This window comes from Mastomys coucha, unplaced genomic scaffold, assembly GCF_008632895.1.
Source record: "Mastomys coucha isolate ucsf_1 unplaced genomic scaffold, UCSF_Mcou_1 pScaffold21, whole genome shotgun sequence".
In the NCBI taxonomy this organism is placed as follows: Eukaryota; Metazoa; Chordata; class Mammalia; order Rodentia; family Muridae; genus Mastomys; species Mastomys coucha.
Window position 1 is genome coordinate 178087739 of NW_022196904.1, and position 26068 is coordinate 178113806.

The 26068-nt window shown below is 48.2% G+C and overlaps 2 protein-coding genes across 10 annotated transcripts in view; one reads left to right on the forward strand and one right to left on the reverse strand.

Annotated features, from left to right (window-relative positions):
- Positions 1-26068, forward strand: part of Cnnm2 (cyclin and CBS domain divalent metal cation transport mediator 2) — a 152077-nt gene that overhangs the window by 110305 nt on the left and 15704 nt on the right. Inside the window, exons 5-9 of one of the 5 annotated variants that reach the window (XM_031390591.1) lie at positions 912-1005; positions 4851-4916; positions 10612-10796; positions 12969-13052; positions 14950-17052. In XM_031390591.1, the coding sequence (XP_031246451.1) occupies positions 912-1005; positions 4851-4916; positions 10612-10796; positions 12969-13052; positions 14950-14973 (453 nt within the window). In that variant the 3' untranslated portion in view covers positions 14974-17052. Of the gene's footprint in view, positions 1-911; positions 1006-4850; positions 4917-10611; positions 10797-11378; positions 12122-12968; positions 17053-26068 lie in introns of those variants that run through there. The other 4 variants (XM_031390590.1, XM_031390592.1, XM_031390588.1 and 1 more) reach the window with 4 other exon arrangements.
- Nt5c2 (5'-nucleotidase, cytosolic II) overlaps positions 19001-26068 on the reverse strand; it is an 80739-nt gene continuing 73671 nt past the window's right edge. For 3 of the 5 annotated variants that reach the window (XM_031390595.1, XM_031390596.1, XM_031390597.1), the window contains exons 14-18: positions 25454-25624; positions 24059-24110; positions 23866-23926; positions 23554-23730; positions 22742-23011 (exon numbers count right to left, since the gene is read on the reverse strand). In XM_031390595.1, coding sequence (XP_031246455.1) covers positions 22778-23011; positions 23554-23730; positions 23866-23926; positions 24059-24110; positions 25454-25624 — 695 coding nt within the window. In that variant the 3' untranslated portion in view covers positions 22742-22777. Of the gene's footprint in view, positions 23012-23553; positions 23731-23865; positions 23927-24058; positions 24111-25453; positions 25625-26068 lie in introns of all 5 variants that reach the window. The other 2 variants (XM_031390598.1, XM_031390594.1) reach the window with 2 other exon arrangements.

The window sequence follows — 26068 nt, forward strand, 5'->3', positions numbered from 1 at the left end:
GAGGGATTAGCTGTGTCTGCCTACTAACCTGGACATTAGTGAATTTAAAGTGTGGTGTGGTGTTAGCCTGCATGCCTGCCTACCTGCCTTCTCTCCCCTCCCTTTCTTCTCTCTCTCCCATCCTCTCTTTTAATAGCCTCATAGAGTCCGGCTGGTCATAGGTTTCTGATCCTCTTGCCTCTGCTTCCCAAGTCCTGAGATTGCAGGAATGTGCCACTCTGCCTGGTTTAATGGTTCCTTTTTTAGCAAGTAGTAGCTCGATGGTTTGTCCCTTGCACAGGATGTTCTGGGGGAGGCTGTCTGGAGGATGTGAATACCACCATACTGAGCCTTCCCTGGGAAATCTCTCAGTAGCCCAGACCAACTACTGAGCACGCATTCTGAACTGATGGATGCCTATGGATGCAGGGCAGAAGAGGTGATGGAGGATGAGTGGGCTCAGGCATGCTGGAGCTAGGAGAAGAGCAGAAGCTCAGAGGAGTTTGTTCTGATGGGAGGAGTCGTACTAGGACTGCTTTCCCTTAGGTCTACCCCCAGGTGTTGGGACTTGGACTTGGAGGGGAGGGGAGGTCCTAGGAGCCAGTTCCTGCCCTCGTGTTGCATAGACACAAGGCATGCTGACCCTTGAGCCTGCTGCTCCTTGGCTCCGGCTCCTCCTGAGGCAGGCTTCACTGAGAACAGCTCAGCATTTGGCCTACCGATTCTTTTTATGACCAAGGATCCTTACTTCCAGAGGTCTAGCCTAATGCACATTTCTAGTTTCAATGAATATGCCCACCCCTTTATTTCCCAGAGCTTATCTTGGGCTCACTGGAGAGCAGTGTGGACAGCCCGGGAAGGCCCTGGAAGGCCCTGGAAGGCCCAGCTCTCTGTGCAGTTGACACTGAAGCCACTTCTTTTTCTTCCCATAGGGGAAGGTGGAGGTGGAAGCTGGCAAAGAAGGCATGAAGTTTGAAGCAAGCGCTTTTTCATATTATGGTGTGATGGCCCTCACAGCCTCTCCAGGTGAGTGGTCCCCAGAGCTTAGCACAGGACTCTGTTTCAGGAAGTCTCAGTCTCCCCTGTGCCCGGCATGAGTCAGCACTCATTGATGCCTATCACAGAGAGAGAAGCTGTACCCATCTCGGGTATACGCCTTCATAGGTCACACACACAGCAAACACAGCTGTGCACACCAGGAGAGGCAGACTGTTAAGGGCCCTAGAGAGAGAGAGAGAGAGAGAGAGAGAGAGAGAGAGAGAGAGAGAGAGAGAGAGAGAGAGAGAGAACGCAAGCATCCTCCTCTGAATCGCTGTCCCCCAGAGGTCCCCCTCCCTTCTAGAACTTTGTGTGGACACAAAATGTCATGGGCTGACTCTGTCTTCCTCTGCCCAGGGTTATGCTGCCATGGTCACCTGTGTCCCGCATGGCTGTGGTCCCTTCTCTTCCCTGCTGTGCGCAGTTCCCCCATCTGACCATTGAACAATGCACTAAGCCTACCTGAGGCTAAGGTGACAGGGGAGTGTGAGGTAGCTGGTGACGCTGGGGTCATAGGAAGGAAGGACTCCTGCTGTTCAGTGCACTCATTTTAAACCAGTCCAGGACCCAGCCTGTGGATGGTGTCCCCACACTCATTTTAAACCAGTCCAGGACCCCAGCCTGTGGATGGTGTCCCCACACGCAAGTGTGTCTTTTCCATTCACCTCCCTGGAAGGACTCTCAAGAGACATACCAGAAGTGTGTTTCCATGGCAATTGCAAACCCAAGGGAAGGTGACCTTAGATTAACCATCCCCAGGCTGCTTCCTGTTAGAGGCACCTATGGGAGCTGTGTGTCTTCCGTGGGTGGGTGCACTGGGGTCTGCTGAGTTGTTAATTAGCTTTAGAACTTTTTAGAAGTTTAGCGCTTCCAGAAGCCACACTCCTGCCTGTCTTGGGAAGTGTCGCCCAGTCTCCACTCCAAAAGTCTGAGGCGTACAGAGTAGCTCTTCTGGGGATTTTCCGTTACATCTTCCTGAGGACGAGAGAGTTGGCTGTTTGTGGTGGGCGGTCAGGCCACAGGATTGTTCTCTGGGAGACTGAGGTGCCAGCAGGGTGTCAGCACCCAGCTTTGCTTCCAGTTCCTCTGGATCTAGACACATCATTGCTTGCCTTCCCTGGCCAGGCAGGTAAACAGAGGTGCTGTGGTGCCATCTGGTGGCCACAATACCAAAGGACGTCCTGTACAAGGAAACCTTTACAAAGCCCAGGGCTAACTAACCATAGTCCATCTTAAAGGAAGGCTGTCAAACTGAAAAAATTTAGCAGCGATGGGGACCTTTAGGCAAGTTTGTCTTTGTGACATCTGTCTTCCCCTACTGTCCCACACAGCAGTGTGACGGGCATAAAGATGTAAGCTTTAGAAAGCCGGTGAGCTGCCAGAATTCCTTGCTTTCTTGTGCAGGTTTTGCTGTCCTAAGGGACATTGTCCCTGAGTGTGCACATGGGCCTGCTTGATCCCTCTTAGAAGGTCTTTGCTGTGAACTTGAAAGTGATCTTCATTTCCACTGCTTGGTGACACTGGAGAGGGGAGCTGGGTATGGAAAAAGACCTGGGTCACAGCCCAGGATGCAGGTTGTGTAACACTGAGAAAAAAAAAAAAAACCTTTGGTTTCCCATAGTAACCAGGAGAACAGAATGAGGTACTGTGTATACAGTGTGTTGTGACCCTTAAAATATAAGGTAAAGGCAGGCGAATTGCTACAAATTCAGAGTCAGCATAGTGTACTCTGAACTCTAAGCCAGCCTGGTCTACGCAAGACCTTGTCTCAAAAGTGTAAAAACAGATGAAAAGAACAGAACCACAGGAAGAAATATTATGTCACAGGAAGGCATTGTCATTGTGACTATTCTGGAACTATGTGCCTCAGTTTAGCCCAGGTTAACAGACCCCTATTTTTAAGGCATCTCTGAGAACAGTACATTTAGACCTAAACACTAGCCTAGCTCATATTGAACAATAGTGTAGGGAGAATTCACTCAGAAAAGGACAGCAGAAGGCTGGGAATGATGGCCACACCAGGTCCAGCCCTTGGGAAGGAGGTGGGAGGATCACAAGGCTAGCCTGAGCTATGTAGTGAGGTTGAGGTTAACCTTAGACCATAAGAGACTTTTCAAACCAACTGAAAAATAACAACAAAAGACAGCAAAGAGCTGACTCTTCACCAGGAAGCCCCCATCGTTCATCAAAGGCTGACTTGGGTCTTGGGGTCTGTGTGTTCATGGAGATGTTCTATCAACACACCAGCACTGCGCGTCAGCACTGTGCATCAGCACTGCATATCAGCACTGCGCATCAGTACTGCACACCAGCACTGCACATCAGTACTGCATATTAGCACTGTACATCAGTACTGCACATTAGCACTGCACATCAGTACTGCACATCAGCACTGTACATCAGTACTGCACATTAGCACTGCACATCAGTACTGCATATTAGCACTGTACATCAGCACTGTACATCAGTTTGCACATCAGCACTGTACACCAGTACTGTATATCAGCACGGCATATCAGTACTGTACATCAGCACTGCACATCAGTACTGTACATCAGCACTGCATATCGGTACTATACATTAGTACTGCACATCAGCACTGTACATCAGTGCTGCACATTAGTACCGTACATCAGTGCTGCACATTAATACTGTACATCAGTACTGCGCATTAGGACTGTAATCAGCATTGTACATCAGTACTGCACATCAGCATTGTACATCAGTATTGTGCATCAGCACCGATGTCAGTATTGTACATCAGCACTGCGCATCAGTACTGCACATTAGCACTGTACATCAGCACTGTACATCAATACTGCACATCAGTACTGTACACCAGCACTGCACATCAGCACTGTACATCAGTACTGTATATCAGCACTGTGCATCAGTACTGCACATCAACACTGCACATCAGCACTGTACATCAGTACTGTAATCTGTGCATTAAGACCTGCCTGTGTCTGTTCAAGAGGAAGTGGCATCAGCAGGGAAGGGTGCTTGCCAGCAAGAGCCACATGTTGGAAAGAGAACAGACTCCCACATGTTGCCTCTGTTCTTCATATATGTGCTATGGCATGTGCACATGTCCACACGTAAATGGAAAGTCAGCTGTCCACTGGGGAAACAAAGGCAGAGGACTGCAGAAAGATTGAGGCCAGAATGGCCTACAAAGCAAGCTCCAGGCCAGCCAGAGCTTTATGTCGAGACCTTGTCTTAACATAAAGCAGCAAAATAAAGCCCAGAGTCCTTGGGACATGTAGGAAGGCCTACCCTGTCCCTCATGGCCTGCCCTGTGGTGGGGCGAGTCTCCCATCAGAGCGAGCAGTGCTGAGCCTGACCTTTGTCTGCCATTTCAGACAGTCTGCACATGGCTCTCTACACATTCGCTTCTGTTCTGAAATCTGCAGTCATCTCAAGCAATTCAAAATATCAAGCCAAAATTATGAAACCAGTAATACCAATGAGTTGGGTAATCAGGGCCTTGCTAGGCTGCATGGCGAGTGAGCGCCGCAGCGGCATGGGCCTATTCTTAGAGCTCCTACCAGCCGAGGCTGGCTAATTGTGACTCAGATGTGAGCTGTGGACCTCAGTTGGGTGTTGGGGGTTTGAGGACTTTCCAGAAAGGAGCACAAGGGCGAGAGTCCTCCCCGTGGCACACTATTCTGGGGAGTCATTGCTGACCCTTCTTGTATAACAGCACACGGTCTTTGGTGCTTCCGGGGTGGAATGCTCACGTTAGTGAGACAGCGTTCACTCCAGTTCCTTGGATGTGAAGATCTGTTTCTGCGTTTTGATGCGGTCTTACCCTGTTTTTCTCCATTTTCCAGTTCCTTTGTCCCTGTCTCGCACCTTTGTTGTCAGCAGGACAGAGGTGTTAGCTGCGGGCTCTCCAGGTAACTCTGCATGCTTCCTTACTCATAACCGATCCTCTGATCGATCGCCTGCCTAGACCCTAGGGAAGCCTGGCTACCAGGGCTGCACACTGTTTCCACAGTACTGTTCCCAGTTTCCCGCCAGCCCTAAAACTCTAAGGTTGCTGCCTAAAATGGAGCTGTCCAGAAAACACAAGCCACAGAGGGCTAGAGAGGAGCTCTCGGCCTGGACCCGTGGTGACCAGGAATAGGGAAAGGCTCTATGGTGGCTGGCCTGTGCGACTGCTTATCCCACCTCACAGGTCTGCCCAGAGCTTTACCAGAGTCTTCAGCATGTTATAAGATGAGGAGTTTTAAACTGCTTTCATTTCCCAAAGAATCCATTTGGACAAAATCTTGGGAGAGGATGAACTTTTCTTGACAAATGAGAAAAAGCCCACACTCACCTTGATTTGGGAGTACTGCCCCCCCAACATGCACGCACGCACGCATGCACGTGAGCTGGCTGTGAATCTGCATTCCCAGCAGATGGCCTTGCTGCTCTGAGTCTTTCTCACCTTTGTTTGGAATCAGTGCTGTGCCTGTGCGTTCCTAACCAGCAGCTGACTACCTCCCCACAGGAGAGCGCGGCCAGGCCTAACACGCCCAGCCACTACAAAGAAAACTTTTAATCTTTCTTTAATTAAAATTGCTTAGCCTTAATTGAGCTTGTTGTGGTGCACACCTGTATCCCAGCATGCATGGTCTGAGGCAGGAGAGTTGAGGGTTAGTATATAATAACACAGGGAGATCCTGTCTCAAAGGAGGGTCAGACATTTGCATTGGTAATGCAGCTTTCCTGTATTGCCTTTCCCCTCCCAAGACAGCTTGTATTCCTTAGTCTGACTGGTACAATTTACATAAATCCAACTCCATTCAAGCTCCAGAGCGATTGGAGGCACCCATGCTTATGTTGGAAGGAAATGAATTAATGATTCCATGAGTCTGCTGTCAGCCAGGTGTAGTGGCCACACCTCTAATCTCTGTGTTTAGAAGGCTTACATACGCAGATTGCCATGTGTTCAAGATCAGCTTGGGCTACATATAGTGAGTTTGAGGCCAGAATGGCTACAGAGTTAAAACCCTGACCTCAGAACCCTAACATAGGGTTTTGAGATGGTTCCATCGCTGAAATTCTAGCTGCAGGAGGATAAAGACCCCATCTCCAGCTCCCAACCCTAGTAGCCTGAGGTTCTGATCCCCATACTGTAGAGGTGGAAACAGCAGGAACCCTGGGCTCACTGGCCAGCCAGATGAGCCAAATCAGTGGGCCCCAGGTCCCAGGGAGTGACACTGTCTAAACAAAGTACAGGTCCTGAGGGACACCCAAGGTTGACCTCTGACATCCACACATACAAACACACACCATACTTGAAGACATATGCATACACACACACACACACACACACACACACACACACACTCTTCAAGTTTGGCGTGTCTGAGCATAAGATATTCATAGAGCTATTTGACGCAAACCAAAGAACAGAATACACACGTACATTCACATGTACACATGCATTTATAGTTCTCTTCCGTTCTTCCCTCGTGTTTGCTGTTTGTTTACAAAGTTGCAGGGATCCTGAAGTTGATGAGTCAAAGCCTATTACGTCATCTGCATTTTATGTCTCTGTAGAATTGGAGCTCTCTTCACGATGCCTGCTCCTTCTGAGCAGCAATTGATAGGCCTGCCTGCCTCGAAGGTCCTGGGCCACAGGCCTGCGGCCATTGCCGTAACGACATCCTGCACCTTCCAGGAGGTGCCTACGGTTACAAAGGAGGCACAGTTTGTTATTTTTCCTGCATAGTTTGTAGTCAAAAGAAAGGATTCCTAGGTACAAAGCCAGAAAACCAAAGTAAACCAATACTGAGAGGGTTTGTCTGGTTGGTTGGTTTTTGAGGTAAGGTCTTGTCTCTGGCTATCCTGGAACTCACTGTGTAGACCAGCAGATCTCACCTCACAGGGATCCATATGCCTCTGCCTCCTGAGTGCTGGGATTGAAGGGGTACACCCCCATGTCCAGCTCAAAAGGTTTTGATTTTGTCTTGGTTTTGTCTGGTTTTTGAGATGAGGTCTCTTGTGGCCCAGGCTGGCCTCAAACTTGAAATTGCTATATGTCTGAAGATGACCTTGAACTCAATATCTTCCAGTCCCTACCTCCCAAGTGCTTGGATTGTGGTTGGGTACCACCAAGGCCAGCTAAAATTGATGTCTTATCTTCATTACTGTCATAAAACCTTGACATACAGGTTTGATAGCAAAACATGAACCCACACTTGGTGGAGCAGCTTGTTCTGCCTCTACTCTGTGGGTCTGAGCCCTTTGGGCCTCACTGCAGGTGAGCCTTCAGGGTTTGTAGTTTGTGGTGCATTTGGACCAACTTACAGCTAGAAATTTAGTCCTTCATCTCAAGGATTTTGGATAAAGGATGTGACTGATTGCCCCACTCGCTGGGACATCCAAAATACACAAGTAGCAATTGTCGGAACTCAGATGGCCCAACTGCTCTGTTTTGGAAATTGCATCAGGAAGCTCTGTCCCTGGGGCCCAGCATGGATAACACTGTAGAGACGGCTTCATAAGATCCTTAGAATGAAAGTGGCTGTGAGTTGAGTGAACCCCAGTGCTGCCCCTGTCTGGCCACAGCAGGGCCCAGTGCTTTCAGCAGGAGGCTAGGACCAGAAGGAGGTCCACCCTGGAGGCCAGCGTGCCCTGCCGAGCGGGGAAGCTCCTGCTGCTTTTGGTCACACTTGGGATGGAGCACTGCGCACTGCGTGTCCCTCAGCTGCCCATTCTGCTCAGGTCTTAGAAGAGTGAGAAGAGCGCAGATCCCTGTTTACATCAAAGTACTGCCTGGAGAGAAACTTCCAGTGGCTTCTTGAGAAAACACGCAGCTCTCATTGAGGGGTAGCAAACAACCACAGAAAACCAGGGACGCTCTCTGGCCCACTGCAGATTGTCCTGCACTGTCACGAGGGTCCTAGTCTCCCCTCTTTTTACAATAATTTTATATTAACTTTAAAAATAATTAAGCTTTTATGGCTACTTTTTTGTGAGCAAAAGTTGAGTGTGAGTCTGTTGGGAACAAGTGGTGCAGTGGTTTCCCTAGGTTGGCTATTTTCCTGTCAAGGAGGCTTAGCTAGTGTCACTGGCCATGTGCCGTAAGCCTACCCTTTCTTTACTTGGTGTTAAGATTTTAATATTGTCCCTGAGGTGCCGGGCAGTATATTAAAGCCACAAGGTGTGCTCCCAGCCAATCATGTCATGCCTGTGGCTCTGTAGAAGGAGTATGAGCAATGGGCGGCTTCTGCAGACAGGCTGTGAAGACAGGCACAAGAGGTCCAACATCACACACACACACACACACACACACACACGGGGGTCCAACAAACAAACAAACCAGAAAGCAGTATTCACTAACTGGAAGTCCAGAAGAACCCAGGCTCCAACCTCCACCTGGGGGTCCAGCCCAAAAGCAGTGAGCCTGCCTGGTGCCTTGCCTTTAATACCTTGAAACCATAGACATAAACACTGTTTTAAAAATCTATGTGGACAGCATTCAAGAGAGAGAAATAAGTAGGTGGATCTCTATGAATTCCAGGTCAGCCTGGTCTACATAGTGAGTTCCAGGACAGCCAGGGCTACACGGAGAAACCCTGTCTCGAAAAACCAAAAAAAAAAAAAGAGAAACCTTATCTCAACAACAACAACAAAAAGAACATATATACATATTTTATAGAAATATCTTCGTACAACTAAACAAACTCCTCAATTTTTAATTTTACTTTCATAATACATGTTTAAAATAATGGGTTTGTTTGACCTTTATACTATATTTTAGTAAGGATATCTTGTTCTTTATATTAGAAGTTTTGTTTGTAGACCTACAAAAGCATAAAATCCTTTCAGAAAAATATTAAATATATTAAACAAAAATATATGCAGAAACATATGACTCATGGCTGAAATTTAGAGGTACAGCCCTGGGATTCCATGTTCAAAAGAAAGGTCTGTCATTATAGGTGACATCATTGTGGAAAGGCCTGATCCAGGAGCATGGCGGTGCGGTCTGGGAGAGGCTAAGAGGAGAGAGCAGAACATGGCAACGGGGCACATCTATCCAGCACTCACTGGGTGTGATGCTGTGCCCAGCATTGTGTCTTCCATGAGCTGGGTACCACTGTGCAGTTTACAGAAAGGTTCTGAAGCTGGGCAGAGTTGGGACACGTGTTGAAAGTTCTGCACTAAGTGTCAAGTGCTGGCAGTTACTGGGCCTCTCTCTCAGGAGGTGACAGGGACAGTAGGGGGCACTGTTGAGTTGGATGCTGACTTGTGTGTAGATGCCAGCACTGTAAGCTGCTGCTGAACGGCTGGAAGAGGGAGACGTGGCCTGGAAGTCCTAAGAGGAAGTCCCAAATGGCCACGGTGGCAGGGTGGGCTGAGGGTGTCAGTGCCACTATGAAGAGAGGAACTTCAGGGGAGCGCAGTACTTGGGGTTCTTCAGGCTGTGGCAGTTGTTCTGTGGCACTGCATAAGCCTGTCACTTGAAGTAGGAGGTAGACTTTGATAGGTGGAGGGCAGGACATGCCACTGGCTGGCTCTTTTCTGGGGGCATCTTTTAAGGACTTCAGAAGATGGGAGTGTGGGTCCCCTCTACTCCTGTGGCATTCTGCAGTTCAGAGCCCATCTACTGTGTACAGGTGGTTGAAACAGTGGGCTAGAAGAGGTCTCCTCACTGAGGACGTGGGCTTTAGGATAGAAGAGGTTTCCTCACTGAAGACGTGGGCTTTATTATTTGGTTGGTTGGTTGGTTTGGTTTGGTTTTTTGAGACAGGGTTTCTCTGTGTAGCCCTGGCTGTCCTGGAACTCCCTCTGTAGACCAGGCTGGCCTGAAACTCAGAAACCCACACACCTCTGCCTCTCGAGTGCTGGGGTCAGAGGGGTGTGCCACTACATGCAGCTGGTGCTTTATCTTTAACATAATTCATCGTCAAAGCCACAAGGAATGGGGGGCTGGAGGGATGGCTCGGTGGCTCAGAGACAGCACTTTGTTGCTTTTCCAGAGGGAACCAGGTTCAATTCTTAGTACTCCAGTTCTAGGGGATCCAACGCCCTCTTCTGGACTCCATGGGCAACTAGATGTGATACATAGACAGCAGGCAAAATAGCAATACACATTCTTTTAAAGCTATGAGGAATATTCCCCGACAGCAAGAACATGTGGATTCTCCTGCCCTTTTCCCTTCGATCTTTCTGAACACTTGCTCCAAGGAGCTCACTGCAGAAACCCATCTCACCACCAAGACACCTCTCAAGGGTTTCCTGTCACCTAGCATGATGGCATACCTGAGCTGGCTGATAGCTAAGAGACAAAGGAGACAGATGGTCTTTGATAATTTCTTTGGCTCCTGGAAAGATAATGGAGAGCCTTTCATGGTCCTTGTTAGTATCCGGTAGCATCCGTGTCCCGGGCTTTATCTTCAGCTCTATCTGTGGACCTAGTGATGCTCCCCTGGAAGGCGGGTTCCAGCTATGGAGCTTTGGCCTTTCTACCCTGGTCTGTCACAGCTGAGCTGCGTGTACCTGCGGGAGAGACACATGGGTGCTTGTGTGATTGCTTTTCATTTGGTGTGAGCGTTTTCCAGCGACTAGACCTGGTTTGTCTCCCCTTTCTAGGTGAAAATAAGTCACCTCCTCGCCCCTGTGGCTTGAATCACTCAGACTCTCTCAGTCGGAGCGACCGGATTGACGCCATGACACCCACCTTGGGGAGCAGCAACAATCAACTCAGCTCTTCATTCCTTCAAGTCTACATCCCTGACTACTCCGTCCGAGCCCTCTCTGACCTACAGTTCGTCAAGGTAAGTGGGGAGGGTTGCGTGGCTGGATCCGGCAGGTATGGCCACTTCCCTGACAGCTTCCCCTTTGCTGTGAGAGCGCCCCACCTCCCTCCTCTGGGCCCAGCACAGGTTGAGACACACATTGACCTCGGTTCCATCCCACGAGCAGCCAAAGCAAACGTGGCCGTGCCAGGGCACCGGAACAGGATGAGGGAAAGCCGTTGTCAGTTCTCCGGAGCCCGTGGCTGGTGACTGTCTGCTTGACCCAGAAAGCACTGGGGTTGCCTCTCCTTAGCCTGAATTAGACATCGTTGTTCAGAGACCCAAGCAGCTTTAGCTGCTGGAAGCTGATCTCCATTTTTCTTGTCTCTGAATGTAAGAGGCAAGATGTAGAAATGGCCCCAGTGGTGAGAACTGGCTGCATCTCTGGAATCAACTTGAACTTTTCACAGAGTGGCTCGGTTTCTACTCAAGGATGATTTTCTCCCAGAGCAAAAGCTCTGGGCCTTTTGGGGTATTTTGTGTGTGATACGGTGGTAGGAGACAAGAGAACCTAAAAATAAGTTCTCTCGGTTTGTTTTCTATGTCCTCTTCTGGCCCCAGATCTCCAGACAGCAATACCAAAATGCCTTGATGGCGTCCCGGATGGACAAAACGCCTCAGTCTTCAGACAGTGAAAATACTAAAATTGAATTGACTCTTACGGAGCTGCATGACGGCTTGCCAGACGAGACAGCCAACTTGCTTAATGAACAGAACTGTGTGTCACACAACAAGGCCAACCACAGCCTGCACAGTGAAGGTGCCATCTAGCGCCCCTCGGGCCCCCTTGTCCGGCCCTCCTGGACTCGGTCTGACCGTGACTTCCACTAGTTGAGCTTGTCTGCCATGCTGCGTCCTCCAGCCTTGAGACCAAAGACTTTGCTCCTTTCCCTGGAAGCCGAGGAGGACGGCTGGGGGAGGGATGGAAACTGGACACATGACATCCACAGCTGGGGCATGGCTTTCAAGAATTCGGAGACAAACTTCTTCCGCCCAAATAGAATCATGTTTATTTTTTCAGAACCTTTTATCGTTTCTTTCATCCCTCAATTTGCATGAATTTAAAAATTGTTGCATTTATTTTTCTCCAAGGGATCATGTTCTTGTTTTAAGTGTCTTTTGCAGAGTTTGAAGTTGGTCTTTCTGAGCTAACTCTGCTGTAGCCCCACAATGTGACCCTGACAGAATGGACTTGCCCCTTTAGCCCTTCCTTGGCTGTCCCCAGGAGGGATACCTTTCCTCTGTGCCTGGTGGGTGTCGCTGTCGAACTTGATGGATGAATGAAGAAAAATCATGTCACTGCAGAACGTGCCAAGTCTGTCGTCACTGTGGGTGTCGGCAGAAGCTGCAGGTGCCCTCTCTGCACGTAGTGTCCTTTTGAAAATATGAAGTCTAACCAGGTCCCTTTCCCTCAGGAGGTTAACGTTTGCTTGGGAATGTGATCTTGCTCCCACCCTAAGGAATTTTTATCACCAAAATGAATGTTAATGAATTTTAAACCCATGGTTTATCATTGGCAGGAGGCAATGACTTCATCCCCCATTCCTGTAACCTTGGGTGGTCTGGGACATCAGCTAACCACCTCCCTCCACCCCTCCCTCTTGCTAATCCAAGCCGCTGCTACAGGTGCCAAATGGAAACCTTCCATGGGGCTTAATGAACATGTGGTGGCGGATACAGGATGCCTCTTTCCTGCTGGGGTTTGTATCTTATCTGAATGGAGCTGGGGGTTGAGGGGGGGTGGGAACAATATACTTGGGCATTTCTAGACCCATGTTTTTAATGGAATGCCCTTCCTTCCATAGAGCCAAGTGCTCCTCCCATGTTGTCCCTGGGCTGTGGAGCTCGGAAGTGGCAGTGGCCCTGCTCAAAGGTGCCTCCTGCTTCAGATGTGGCCAACACCAGAGAGCCACCCATACAGCCAGAATCAGTTTGACCCCGAATGGATTCAGAAACCAAATGTGTGTTGTGACCATTTCATGTGTGTCTCCATCTTACTTTAATACCAAATTTACCATGTGTTAGGAAATTCACGCCAGCAGGTACTGCTCGGATGGCTTCTTTAAAAGGTTCCTTACTTGCATTTACTGGCAATGCTCATACACTGAAATGAACTCCTGGCCAGTGTTCAATGGGCTTCTCATTACCCAGGTCACTGTTGGAGAAGAGAACCATCGTGTGTTGGGCTTCCTGCACAGGGAACCCTCAGGCTTCAGCGTCAGCCTCCTCCTTCAGGTAGGAGGTCCGCTAACCCCAGGGTGGACTCTGGGAGGGTGACGTGTTGGGTTGCTCTTTTGTTGAATAGCTGATGACTGAAAACTGTGTGTGTGTGTGTGTGTGTGTGTGTGTGTGTGCACTAGGACTGGAACCCACGGCCATGTGCATGCTTGGCAGGTGCTCTATCACTGCCACACCTTGGCTTGGGCCTTGGTGCCATGTCCCGACAGTGCTATGGTGGGGAGTGGGCCTGGAGAGTTCTGGTTGAGAAAAGCTGGCACACTTAGTGGAGGGTCATTGAGAGTGGCCTTTAAAGGAGCCACTGAGTGACCTGCTAATGGTACCTAGAATGCCACTTTGGGATGAAGTTCCTACCAGGGGAACCCCACACAGTGAGTGCTCCCCCCCCCAAACACATCCAGGTGAAAAAATCAGCTTAATAAGGAGCATAGTGTGTGCAGATGTGAGCTCTCTGAGTGTGGCCAGGGCCTCTCCAACAGGCTTCCAGCTGGCCCACCCTGAGGCCTGGGGAGCCAGGAGCCCAGCCAAGGCTTTCTAGTGGTAAGTGTTCCACTCTGTCAGCCTCTCAGGCATGGTACACTTCTGCCTCAGACAGCCTTGCTCCTGGAAGGAGCCTCTGGAAGAGATGCACCTTGGTCCTCTTTCAGAGTTTTACTGTTGATGGATCCCAGAGATGCGTGACTCTAGGGAGCTGAGAGAGCATCAGTCACCACCTGCAGTGGCAGCTAACTGTAGAGTTCTCTTACAAAGAAGCCGAGGAGTGGGGTTCTCAGAGATTGAGACCGGGGCCCGCCAGCTTTGTGTTCATCTCCCATTAATGAACTAATTACCTTTGGTTAGTTACTTCTACAATAACCAGGAATTCAGAATAGTTCCTCCACTGTCCCAGAGAACGCGAAGGTGGCCTGGCCATAATTTGAGCTGCCCTGGGGAGAAGTCTCAGTCTTCAAACAGGGCTTGAATCTGAGTGAGCAATGTTTCCAAGTCTCCCCCTCCCAAGCCGACTCCTGGGACAACTGAAGGGAGCACTGGCTAAAGAGGCAAAGGCCTCTCTGAGTGGATCTTGGCTAGATAGAAATGGCACATGCTATCTTTGGCCTCACCCCATGGGCTTCCCAGCCAAAAGAGACTGGCAAGTAGTAGAGTGGCCATGTACAGGGGCTCCTTCCTTGTGGCTCTAGCCTAGAATCCCTCCCAGGCTGCTTGCTGCATGTGCAAACGTGGAGGGGATGGGTCAGGCTGGACAGACTCGGGCCTCGGGAGTTCTGGTTGCCCTGGGCCTGCCCTGGTGCCTCTGCTGCCAGCCAGAGGGCAGGGCTCAACTAGAACTGGATGCCTATGTGCACATATTGCTGGGTCCCTGTTAGTGAGGGTCCTTCATTCACTGCCCTTTGTACATAAGGCAAGTCAAAAGTCTAATGAAGTCTTAGGAAAAGAGAATCCTGACACTTAACGAGTATTGGGGTGCTAGTCAACTAGCTAAAACTTTGGTTCCTGATTTGAAGGTGCCTCCTGTTTCATACTCTCTGTGGGCATAGTTGACCTCATGTGAAGGGAGCTGAGCCACAAACCACTTTCTCGTGTTATTCCAAGAAACGTGTGCAGGTGTTCAGTGTAGAACTTCACACTGATACACAACACTAACTGTGAAAAGTCACCTTGCCATTCCCAGCTCTGTACAGCTAAAGGGCCGGCTTTTCCAAATCTAGGAAAACATGGCAGGTCCAAAAGTATTAGAAAATGGAGTGACAGGATTCTGAGTTAACACAGGGACCATGATCTTCAGCCCGCAAGTTATTTAGGTTAAGGAGGAAAACCAAGTAGGTGCTGTGTGACTCGGCCTGCGTCCTGGCTAGTGAAAACGTTAACCAAGCACCTCTGTCCTTCTCTGAAGGCTACCAGGGATCTGCCACCATGACTGTGCCTGAACCCAGGGGGTGAGGTCTCCCAGGGATGAACCCAAGCAGGTTGACTCTCTGGACTGCTGCAGTGTACACACCTTGTCCTCTGGAGCAGGCCAAGGGCTGGCTTCTTCAGACACACCATGCAGTCTGACCCCGCTGTGGCTTGGCTTAGTTCCTCTCGGCTGTTCCCGTGAAGGGCTCATGGCTAAACAGCTTAGGTCGCAGTGTGCCCTCTCTTCTGAGGGACCAGGCTCTCCTGGGCTATGTTTGCTTCCATTCTGGGCCATAGGCTGTGGTGCTTCTGTCCAACAAGGACAACTGGGTAAGTTGTAGGCTAGCCCAGAATTAGGAATTTTGAGGTGAATATGGAAGTGGTAGTGGGGGTATTTGGAAGTTTCTTCCCATACAAATTTATCAGTGAGGAATCTACTCAGTGGACTTGTATACCTCAGGGCCATTTACTTCTGTGTTTTAGTAGCTGATGGGAAAGATGAACTTGTTGAGCTTCGTTTGCTTCTAGCTGAGGGATGAGCAGTGCTCCGAGGCCGAGCTGCTGTTACTAGCCCTGGGCCTGGAGTGAGCAAGCCTTCCTCTGGCACCTGGAATCAATGCTGATTTACTGGCTTTCCTTCTGGAGAGTCCCCAGTGGTCCTGCACCCCCATGGCCACCTCTATCAGGCAGAAGGGAGCAATCCATACACAGCAGCTCAAGTGAGCATCTGGGGACCTTTGCTTCTTATGTTCCCTGTGGCTGACATAGCTCATGCAGCCTTTTTATACCAGAGCTATTGGAGACATCTCAACTGAAGTTGTTTTAAATGCTTTTTGATGGGGAATGCCAGGCAGTACTTGAAGCAATATCAAAATAGCAAGTCAGGTTCTAGGTATTTGTATGTGCACAGCTGGAAGGTAGGAGAGGTGTGGGCCAGTGTTTTCAGATGATGACGTATCAGGGTACTGTCTAACTTCACTTAGAAGGGCATGTTCTGATGTTGCGCACATCTGATCCACGCGGATTTACTTCTGGGGCTGGATTCTTTGAGTCGCCCTAAAGAGAATTATCAAAAGGGCCTGACAGGCCTGAGTGCCTGCTCTTCTTGGAAACTCGGGTTTCTTCCATACAAACAGTTGGGGTCCCAAGACCTCTAAGAAGCAAGGGAAGTGAAGACTCATTCCCTAGAGAGGCCCCGCCTGGCTTCCGAGTCACTACTACCCATGTCAGGTCTACTGTGAAGTCTCATCAGCCTATTGACTTTTGTTTTTGCAGTCCTTTAAATCCACAAATGTATATGCTTTATTTTATATTATTTATTATGTACATATGTCTCTACTGTTAGTATATCATCTGTGACTAAGACACTCTTTGAAACCCCTCATCCATTGAGCCTAGGGTTCTGTTGTCCCTTATTGGGTGAGAGGGTAGTAGTATTCTTTGTTTAAAAGGAAAAACAAAAAAACAAAAAACCATATTGCTGCTCTTACACCAGCTTCTTTCATTGCCTTACCCCAACCCATCCCTGATGGCCAGTATTTGGGAGGTAGATGGAGGCAGAGCTTCTCGTGTCTCCGTGAGTCACTGCAGAAGTAGGTTTTGGATGACTGGGTCTCTTTCCTATGCAGTGAAGACCAGAGCCTCCTTCCTCATCCACACCCAAGCCAAATCAACTTCCTGGTCCCAAAATTACGGCTTCTACTGCCCACCTTGCATTGCAGAATCTATCTGCAGTGGAAGCTGCCCACCTAGGTTCTGAACATGCCTCCTCCTGGTGTTATGGCCCAGTTACTAACATTGCCTTGGGCCTAATGTAAGCCCTGCTTTGTCCGATTTCCACCCTTCTCAGCCATACCCACTATATCATGGCGTACATTTCATACATTTGAGCAGTGGCATCAACAGAAAGCTAAACACAGGTCACGTGCACAAACTTCACAAGCTGTCATAACAGATGCGTTTATAATTCAAATGTTGTAGATTTACAATACCTATTTATTTGTACCAATTTATTTGTAAATCTTGTGATTGTTTTTAAAAGTTTTTGTTTATTTCTATTATTCTATTTAGATAAATGATTTTTCTGTTCACCCTTTTAGCAGCTGTGTGTTCCCTCTTTCCTCTGTGTAACACCAACCATTTGTGTTCTTCAGCTGTGTTCTTCCCTGCCCGATTTACATGGCTTTCCTCATGGGAAAGCTTGGACTGGCTCACATCAGGGCGTCACCTTTGGACAGATACTGCAAAGTCTCATGCTCACAGAAATGCAGGTTGACTGCTTGCAGGTTACAGCCTGGTACACAGCTAGTTTGGGGGATGTTCTTCCAAGGGATGAGGTTTGTCCACACCAGCTCTTCCTTAGAAAAAAGTACAAGTATTCATTTGACTTGCCTAGTGACACACTAGGCTTCTTTGTACAGGCTTCTCAGTTGGCCCTTGAAGATGAAAATGGCTATTTAGCTCCTTTAAACCAGTGAGGAAAGCCAGCTCATGGGTGAGTCACCCTCAAGTGATACAAGGCTACAGGTATGGGAGGCATGTTAGATGTTCTTCAGTGATTGAAAATGACCCTCATCCTCTGTTGTCACTTTGGTGACAAGACCTACATCTGGACGAGTCTCGAGGTGCTTGGTGAATCCACTAATTGGCTGCCCCTTTCTAAAGTTATTTTTATTTTACATTCCAAACAAGTCCATGGTCTGAGATTCTAGTGGCTCAAGGGTCCCTACTGTGTTTGACCATGACATGTTTTACTTAACACTTGTCCTATGTGGAAACATTTCAGTGGCATATTGACAAGGCTGATTTTAAAACCTATCTGTCTGGTCATTTCCTGGAAGGAGAATGAATGCACCTCTACCCTGGTCCAGTGTCTAGCTCACTTTCCCCTAGACACGGGCCCAGAGCATCAGGACATGCCCTCTGCTAACTGCTGCAGTTGGGTCTTCACCTATACTGTTCCTGAGATGGCTGGGCATTAGAAAATGCCCAAGGAGTATGGAGATAGTTATGCTGTGAGGGACGCTGTGCCACCCGTCACACTCCTGTGCCCGGTCATTTCTGAGCTTTATTAAGCTCAGTGCTTCAAGGAAATAGATGCCAAGCAGAAGGAAGATGCTGTCGAGAAAGTGGCAGAATGAGCTTTCCCTAGCCTGGAACTGACTTCTGGCAACGTGGACTTTTTCCTTTTGTTTGCAGTGCTGGAGATCAAACCCTACACATGCCAGGCAAGTGTTCAACCACTGAGCTGCAATGCCCTCCTATTTTTACATTTCTTGAAGGCAATGCAATCTAATGGCATATCCCTCACTGAAGTCCAGAAAGTTTAATTAGATTGCTAATTACTCTTTTGCTATGTGACTTTGCTTCTGAGGCCTCGTATCGGTGTTCCTAACTTCCAGGTATGAATGTCCCCCAAGTCCTAGGATAAAGGAATTGGTTATATGGCCCTTGTCTTAAGTTGACATGTCATTTTTGTCCTGCCAGACGACCTGAAGGGGAATAACTGCTGGGCCGTGCTGAACTGCTTCCTGCGGCTTTAGTGGCTGAAAGCACGGGACACTAGCAGGCATGGGTCCTGAGACTGAGCCCATTTCTACATCAGACTTTGGCAATCACATGCTTAAACACATACCCTCAAATCCAAGATTAACTCTGCTAAGAACCTCTCAGAGGCAAGCGGATCTGTGAGTTCAAGGACAGCTTGATCCACAAAGCCAGCCAGGGCTTGTTACATGGAGAAGCCCTTCTTTAAGCCCCCCTCTCCCAGGGGGTGGGGAACAACTCTAAGTAAGGAATGGCTGTTTAGTAAACTTGTTGACACTGGGAAGGTTAGCTTGTAAACTCTCTGAACTTGAGGCTTGAAGGATAGTCGCTGTTTCCGTGTAGATCATGTGTGCAGTGCACGGGCTTCCGGCGTCACTCCAGTCCTCCGGGTCTTATCTACAGGCCCCCAAGGAAGAGCTCAGCATCAAACAGCTCCCTGCTCTTACTCTAGCAACAAGATGGAGTTTGGGTACTGTACTCCGTGTGAAGAAACCTCCAGTGGCCAGGCTCAATACTGAGAATTTTATTTAGTTGGAAAAATACTGATTACTTTACATGTGGTGTCCAAGTCTGAGACGGGTGTTCAGAGTTGAGTTGGGTATCGTTTCATGTTTTGGCTCTAAGAGGAACTTAGGGGACTGTGTGCGCTCATGCATCATTTCACATGGCAATGTGTCACGAGGCGACCTCATGGGAACAGCACGACATGTATACTCACAAACTAGACAGTTGCATCAGCAGACGACATAACCTTATGAGGCCACCGTAATATGCCTGGTCTGTTGTTGACTGACATGCTGGTATGGCACATGGCGACATTTCATTTTTTTGCCGTTACTGTTTTGTTGGACACCATTACACTGTTGTCACCACAGGATGAGGAGCAGGGAAACGCGACGAGGAGAAAAGCTGCATGTTTTGTAAATGTTCTTTCTAGATCTGCTTCCTGCTACTTCTGGGCAGCAGTGGGGAGGTTAAGTGTTGTTTGCCTGTTAGTAGAGGTGTGTGGCAGGCAATGCAGGGCTGCAGTCATTGGGCTCTGCTTTTTGATGTCACATGCATATAGATCATCTATGCAGCTCACTAGCATGCATGCATGTAGATCATCTACACAGCTCACTAGCATGCATGCATGTAGATCATCTATGCAGCTCACTAGCATGCATGCATGTAGATCATCTATGCAGCTCACTAGCATGCATGCAGATCATCTATGCAGCTCACTGGCATGCATGCATGTAGATCATCTATGCAGCTCACTAGCATGCATGCATGTAGATCATCTACGTAGCTCGCTAGCATGCCTGAGTGTAGCTCCTCTTCATCTTACTATAGTGCATACTTTTCATTCATCTTTGAAAGGATTCCAAACTTGGGCATCCTAAGCATATGATTAGAAATCATCCACTCTTAGGAAAAACTGTGAGAGAAGCTAATTCTAGTCACCAGGAAAGAATGTCATGAGAAAGTAACTACTGAGGGCCTAATCTCAAACCACATGGGGAAGGCGGTGGCTGACAGCACAGCGACAGACCGATCTTAGCCTCCATTTTCCCACCATCAGAGGTTAAATAGTTTCCATAACATGGAATGTGAGCGAAGTTCCTGCCCTAATACAGACTCGAATATGCAGTTGTTTATCTCAGGCTATCTGTGGTGAATAAGCAGAGGACTTAAAAGTACCCTAGAAGCCTTGGAAAAATTGTAGGACTTTAAAGCTGTTAAACAAACAAATCTGATTTATAAATATCTAAACATGGACAAGCTACTTTTAAATCTGAAATCTGCCCATACACAATGTGACTCACAGATTTGTAGCTCAGTTATTCTATTTCTATTTTAAACAAAATTTAAAGAGCAACTTGAAGCAGGCATAGCTTACTCCACAGATCTCTGCAGATCTGTGCTTGGGGTAAAAGAGAACCTTGGGTATAAAATAAACATTGAATTTCCTCTGCCTCAGATGTTTCTGAGACACTCAATGTTCTCCTGGAGCGCCTCTGTGGAACTGTGCATGAGGTGGTTGCTGTGGCTGTGAGACCCAGTGGCACTGGGAACACCAGGTGAGACCCAGTGGGACTGGGAACACCGGGCTCCCTGGGGCCACACTCCAGTCTGGGGAGCTCAGTCTAGCACTGAAGAAAGGATTCTTGAATTCTGATGCTCTACAAAGCCTGGAAACTGAGTGTTTTCAGAATCCCTAGGAGAGGTTCCCAAGATTGACGGAAGGGCTGCCATTTCTGTCCTCTAAATTATTCAGACTTAGGAAAACTGTGGAGAAGTTTACTGTGACAGACAATGTGTGGTGTGCATTCTGAAATGTCCAGTCACCGCTGCTCAGTCTCTTGCTCTGGACAGAGCAGCCAGCACATCCAGGGGCATGCGGAGATCCCAGCTCCTTAGCAGCTCCTTCTGGTGACTCAGCGTGGAGATGGAGCTCTTGCGACTGCTTGCTCTTCACAGCTCGCTTACTCGCTCGCTCTCCTGGTGAGTGGCCTGGCCGACAGTGCCATCTGGCCAGTAGAAAACTATAGTATCCACACAACACAGTAAACATAGAAAGTAAGCTGAGTGATGTCTGCCTCTGCTCTAAGGAATGCACTAATGCAAGGTGACTCTGTAGTTGTCACGTGCCACGCAAAGGTGATCTGGGCTTGGGAAGGCTTAACATTGTCAAACTATGCAACATCCCCAACGTCAACTTAAATGAGAGTAACTAGTAAGTAGGGTAGCTATGATGGTCTCTAAATTTTAAACACAGAGATGACAACTCATGGTCCACGAATATATTCCAGAGATTCCAGTCAGAATGCCTGTTACTTGGAATGACTTACTGTAAAGTCAGTGAACACCGTGCATCTGGAGGCCTTGGCTAAGTTGCTGAGCTGTGACCCATACCTTTCAATGATTACTTTAACAAGCCAGGCATGGTGGCACACACCTTTAATCCCAGCACCCAGGGGGCAGATACAGGCATGTCTCTGTGAGTTCGAGGCCAGTCTGCTCTACATACTGAACATGTCCCAGGACAGCTAGGGCTACATAGAGAAACTTTGTCTTTTTAAGAAATGCTTAAAACTTCAGTGAAAAAATCTTTATACCTATGAAACACTGTACATAGAAGCATGTTTTTTAACTAAAAGTGATACAGATATAGCTAGCAATTTTGAAAATGTATTTCCCTTAAAAGAACACCAACCCTAAACACATTTGAAGAGCAATGGCTATGACGGCTGATTGTTGTACTACACAGGGCCAATGTCAGCATTAGACATACACTTTACTGAGTTCTAGAGCAGTCAGTACCCTAGTGACCAGGGCCAAGAATGGAAGAGAGCAAATGAAAATTAAAGCAAGAATCTATAAAACTACTCCAAGTGTTGGCCAACTCCCTGCACTGGCAGGGCAGGCACAGCCTTCCTGGCTTCCCTCAGGGCACGAGGTCATCCTCAGTCTTGTGAATCGACTGAGTCCTTCTGTACCCTCTGCTGTGGGGCCTCCCCTCTCCACCTCTGTGGCTGGGAGGAGGATGTGCCCACAGGCCGCGATGCTAAGGCCGGTCTGGCTGTAGCGCGCTGCCATTCGGGAACTTGCTCCTTTGTACTCTTCAGCTACATTCCCCAAAAGGATTGTTTTTACATAATGAAAAGCATTTGTGCTACCAACTTTAAAAAATGTAGCAAGGATGAGGACTTCTGCCTCAACTTCAAATCCCCACAGTCTAGAATCACCTAGAGCAAGGCAAGCCACCAAGGCACCAAGCGACAGAGCAGCAGCCTCACCAGCGCCACTGAGGAAGCCCAAAAGCTAACGGAAGGAAACTTGACCTCAACAGGGGCTGACTACTGATAATGATAAACAACACTGTGATGCTCTGGACAAGTGCGGTTTGGAGCAGTGGTACAGTCTATATACTGTGGGTCTCCTCTTCCCACCAGTCCCGTGGTTCTGCTCGGAAACCCTTTACTACCTTCATACGTCCAGATGACACGATGACAACAGACACAGAAAACTATCACAAGCCACATGGTGCCATCTGCGTGCACTCCACCTGCTTTTACCTGTTCTTCCTATACAGTTTCAAACCATCTGCAGAGAACAGATACACAAAACTGAAGTAGCTATGATTAGAATTATTTAAAGCCTTCAGAAACTTCCCAAACTTTCCAGGACTTCTGCTGGAGTCCTCCCACCCTCCCTAACAGAATCCAAACAAGGCCACCCCTTGCCCCGTGGGTCCGTCAGACTTGATGGGTGCTCAGGGTTTCTAATCTGCCTTCTTATTCTTCCTCCTCTTCTTCCTCATCATCATCTTCATCATGGCAGTGTGTAATCTCCTGGGGAGCCAGTGGGAAGAGGTTGGGGGGCTTGATCTCACTAATGGACCTTGTAAGCTGATGTCGCTTATAGTCAGTGTCTTTGAAATCCACTGATGTGCGGTTGCGGGTGGCAAGAGGGGACTCCATCTCATTGATATCCACATGTGTGTGCTCCACCGTTGACTCGTGCGGCATCTAGGGCAGAGCAAACACTCAGGCTGCAGGCGGCGCAAAGGGAAGTGCCGTCCTAACTACTCTGCTTTCCCAAGCACAAGTACCTAGGGTTCGCTCACTTCCTACAACATGAAAGTCAGTAATAGAGCACCTTATATTCTACTTTTATACTTCCCTACCCAGTCCTGCCCTGCACCAGCAGTATCAGGGCATACATATAAAAACGTTGATTTCAATTAGCACTAACAAAGGATCTTTTGGGGTTGGGAGTGGGGTTAGGGCCTCTCGATGTAGCCCTAAATCAGAGATCCACTGCCTCCCAGGCACTAGGATTAAAGGCATGCACCAATATACCCCGTTTTTATTTTGTTTTAGTTTTTAAAATATTTATTTCTTTTATATATTTGAACACACTGTAGCTGTCTTCAGACACACCAGAAGAGGGCATCAGATCCCATTACAGATGGTTGTGAGGCACCATGCAGTTCCTGGGGATTGAACCACTGGGCCATCTCTCCAGCCCCTCTATGGTCCATCCTAACTGTCAAAGCACCACTACTCACCAGGACATGGGCAGCTCTGAAGAGGTAGCTGAATGGGTAGTACAGCAGGTTGATGAACGATGCTGCATAGAGATCGGCATAGCGCATCACTTGGCTGGCAAAGAGTGTCTGCCGGGAGCCACTACGAAACAGGCTTCCCATCATCCCATAGCACATGTCCATGTCATGAGTTACTTTCTAAAAAAAAAAAGTTCTCAGCTATGCAACTATTTGTTGGTTACCAGCTACATACAAATCCCTGCATAAAATCAAACATGAAAATGACTCAGACAACTAACTTCCCATGCTTTTTCCCAAATCCCATCTGGATACCTTAATCCGTCTCTGGATGGAACTGATGTCCGGGCGCTCATTGCTACTGCTGTCCAGGTGCCTAGGAACAAGAGGGAACATGGTGAAGATCTCTAAGAGATCACACCTTACCCCATGCCTCTTGTAGAGGTAGGTGGGTTATGGAGCGGTGGGTGGGTTATGGAGCATTAAGTTGTGGAGTTGGGGAACTTACTTGTAGAGTTCAGCCAAGAAAATATCCAAGCTTTGAAGTTCTTCAAAAAGTGCTAGTTAAAGTTTGGAAAGGAAAAGAAAATGTTTTACACATATCAAGCAAAATGGCTTTTAAATGATATTCAAACCACTGAAATTTCAGATATGACCAAAAAGTATAGCCTGGGTCTACCATGCCAAAGCCAAGTGTATAAATCACCGGAGCCTCCTTCACCCCGTGTGGGCTCTGCCAACAAACCACCAGAGTTTCCTTTTAAACTGCCTTTTTCTTATTTAAAGCCACAGCCCACGACTCCCCCTCCCATCTGTGTGCTCATCCTGGGCTTCAAAGTTAGCAATTTTTAATCCCTTGGATGCAGACACCAAAGTCAGAGTCTGACTTTTAAAAAAAGCTGTGTGTGGATGTGTGCGCAGTCAGAGGACAATGTGTGGATGTGGATGGGCTTGTGCACGCCACAGCATGTGCGCAGTCAGAGGACAATGTGTGGGCATGGAATCTGGGCACTGAGCTCAGGTCAAGTTCAGAAGCAAGCACCTTTACTCACTGGGCCCTGACAGGATGGAGCAAAGGACTAAGAATTAGGTGAATGTCTAGCACCACTGCTCAACTGGGCTTCTAAGCTTCACAGGCGGGAAGTGTAAAATATGTGGGCAACATCAGTCAGCATCAACCACAGGCTCCCAAGAGAACCACTCCCTAATCTACCTATTGAACTTCTACCATCTTTACAGTCAAGACAAGCTGTTCCGCTTGTGTCCTGTCACTGAGAAGCACCACCATCATGTCTCTTTTCTGTCTATGTACACTACCTCAGGTGAGCCCAGGCTGGAGGCAGATCCTATCAGAGCTCCCATTTTCATACATGGGAGAGTAAGGCCCAAGGTGCATGCAGATTTAGAGTAAAGGAGCCAGAGTTTCCATCAACAGAGGCCACGCTGGCAGAGTTGCTAACTCTTATCGCAGTGAGAGAGGTGCACTAGGACTAGACGGAGAAGCTGCCTATCAGACGCCTTTACGTAGCCACCACATAGCACACACGAGGCAGCTCGACTTAAGAGTATAGCGAATACCCAGTCATCAGCATTCAGAGCCATTGCTCACCCAGAATCACAAACACTTAGGAAGATGGAGACTGGGCTATGGTTGGAGAAGCGTGGACCATAGACCGAAGTGGATGTCGCAGTTCACAAACTGTTAGGGTAATTCATCTCAGGGCGGAAACAGTCTATACTACCTCAAAGGGCTTTGAAAATCTGAGCAGTACACACATATACACACACACCCATGCACACACTCCAGAGTTGTGTGAAATGACTAATGGTTTCTCTAAGAGAACAAGTCCAAGCTGTGATGGACAGACATGTGGGAGGGTTTGCGCTAACGGCCAATCCTTACAACTCTTGTCAGTCCAGACGTGGAGCTCCTGGGCAAGCTCAGGAATCACCAAGAAAGTTCTCCACCCTTGTCGTTTCTTTGACTTCAGAATGTCTCCAAAAATGTGATCTCCAATATACAAAATGTCTTTGCCCTTAGCTCCCAACAGGTCACAGATTGTATCAGATGAACCTGAAAGGGGTAAATGAGAAATGTTTCTATATTAGAGAAAGCATTCAAAGTGCCACAGCTGTATATATGCTAGAGACATTTATAATTAATTATAGAGAAGAGGAGCCTTTCTTAAAGACAAAGGCTAAACTCTAATGTGTAAGAATTCCAGGAAGACAGTAACAGAACCCCACAGCAGGGCTGGAAACAGAGCCCAGTGGTACAATGCTTATGTAGCATGTAAGAGGCCTTGGGTAAGTCTTCAGAGCCACCAAAGGTGCCGTGACCACTTCTCATCACAGACTTATCATTAAGTTGGCTCTACTCAACTGCTTCTGACTCTTGAACATTAAATGCAGCTACATGGGCTTCTTGAAAGTCTTTTAAGAAAAAAAATATCAGCCGGGCAGTGGTGGTGCATGCCTTTAATCTCAGCACTTGGGAGGCAGAGGCAGGCAGATTTCT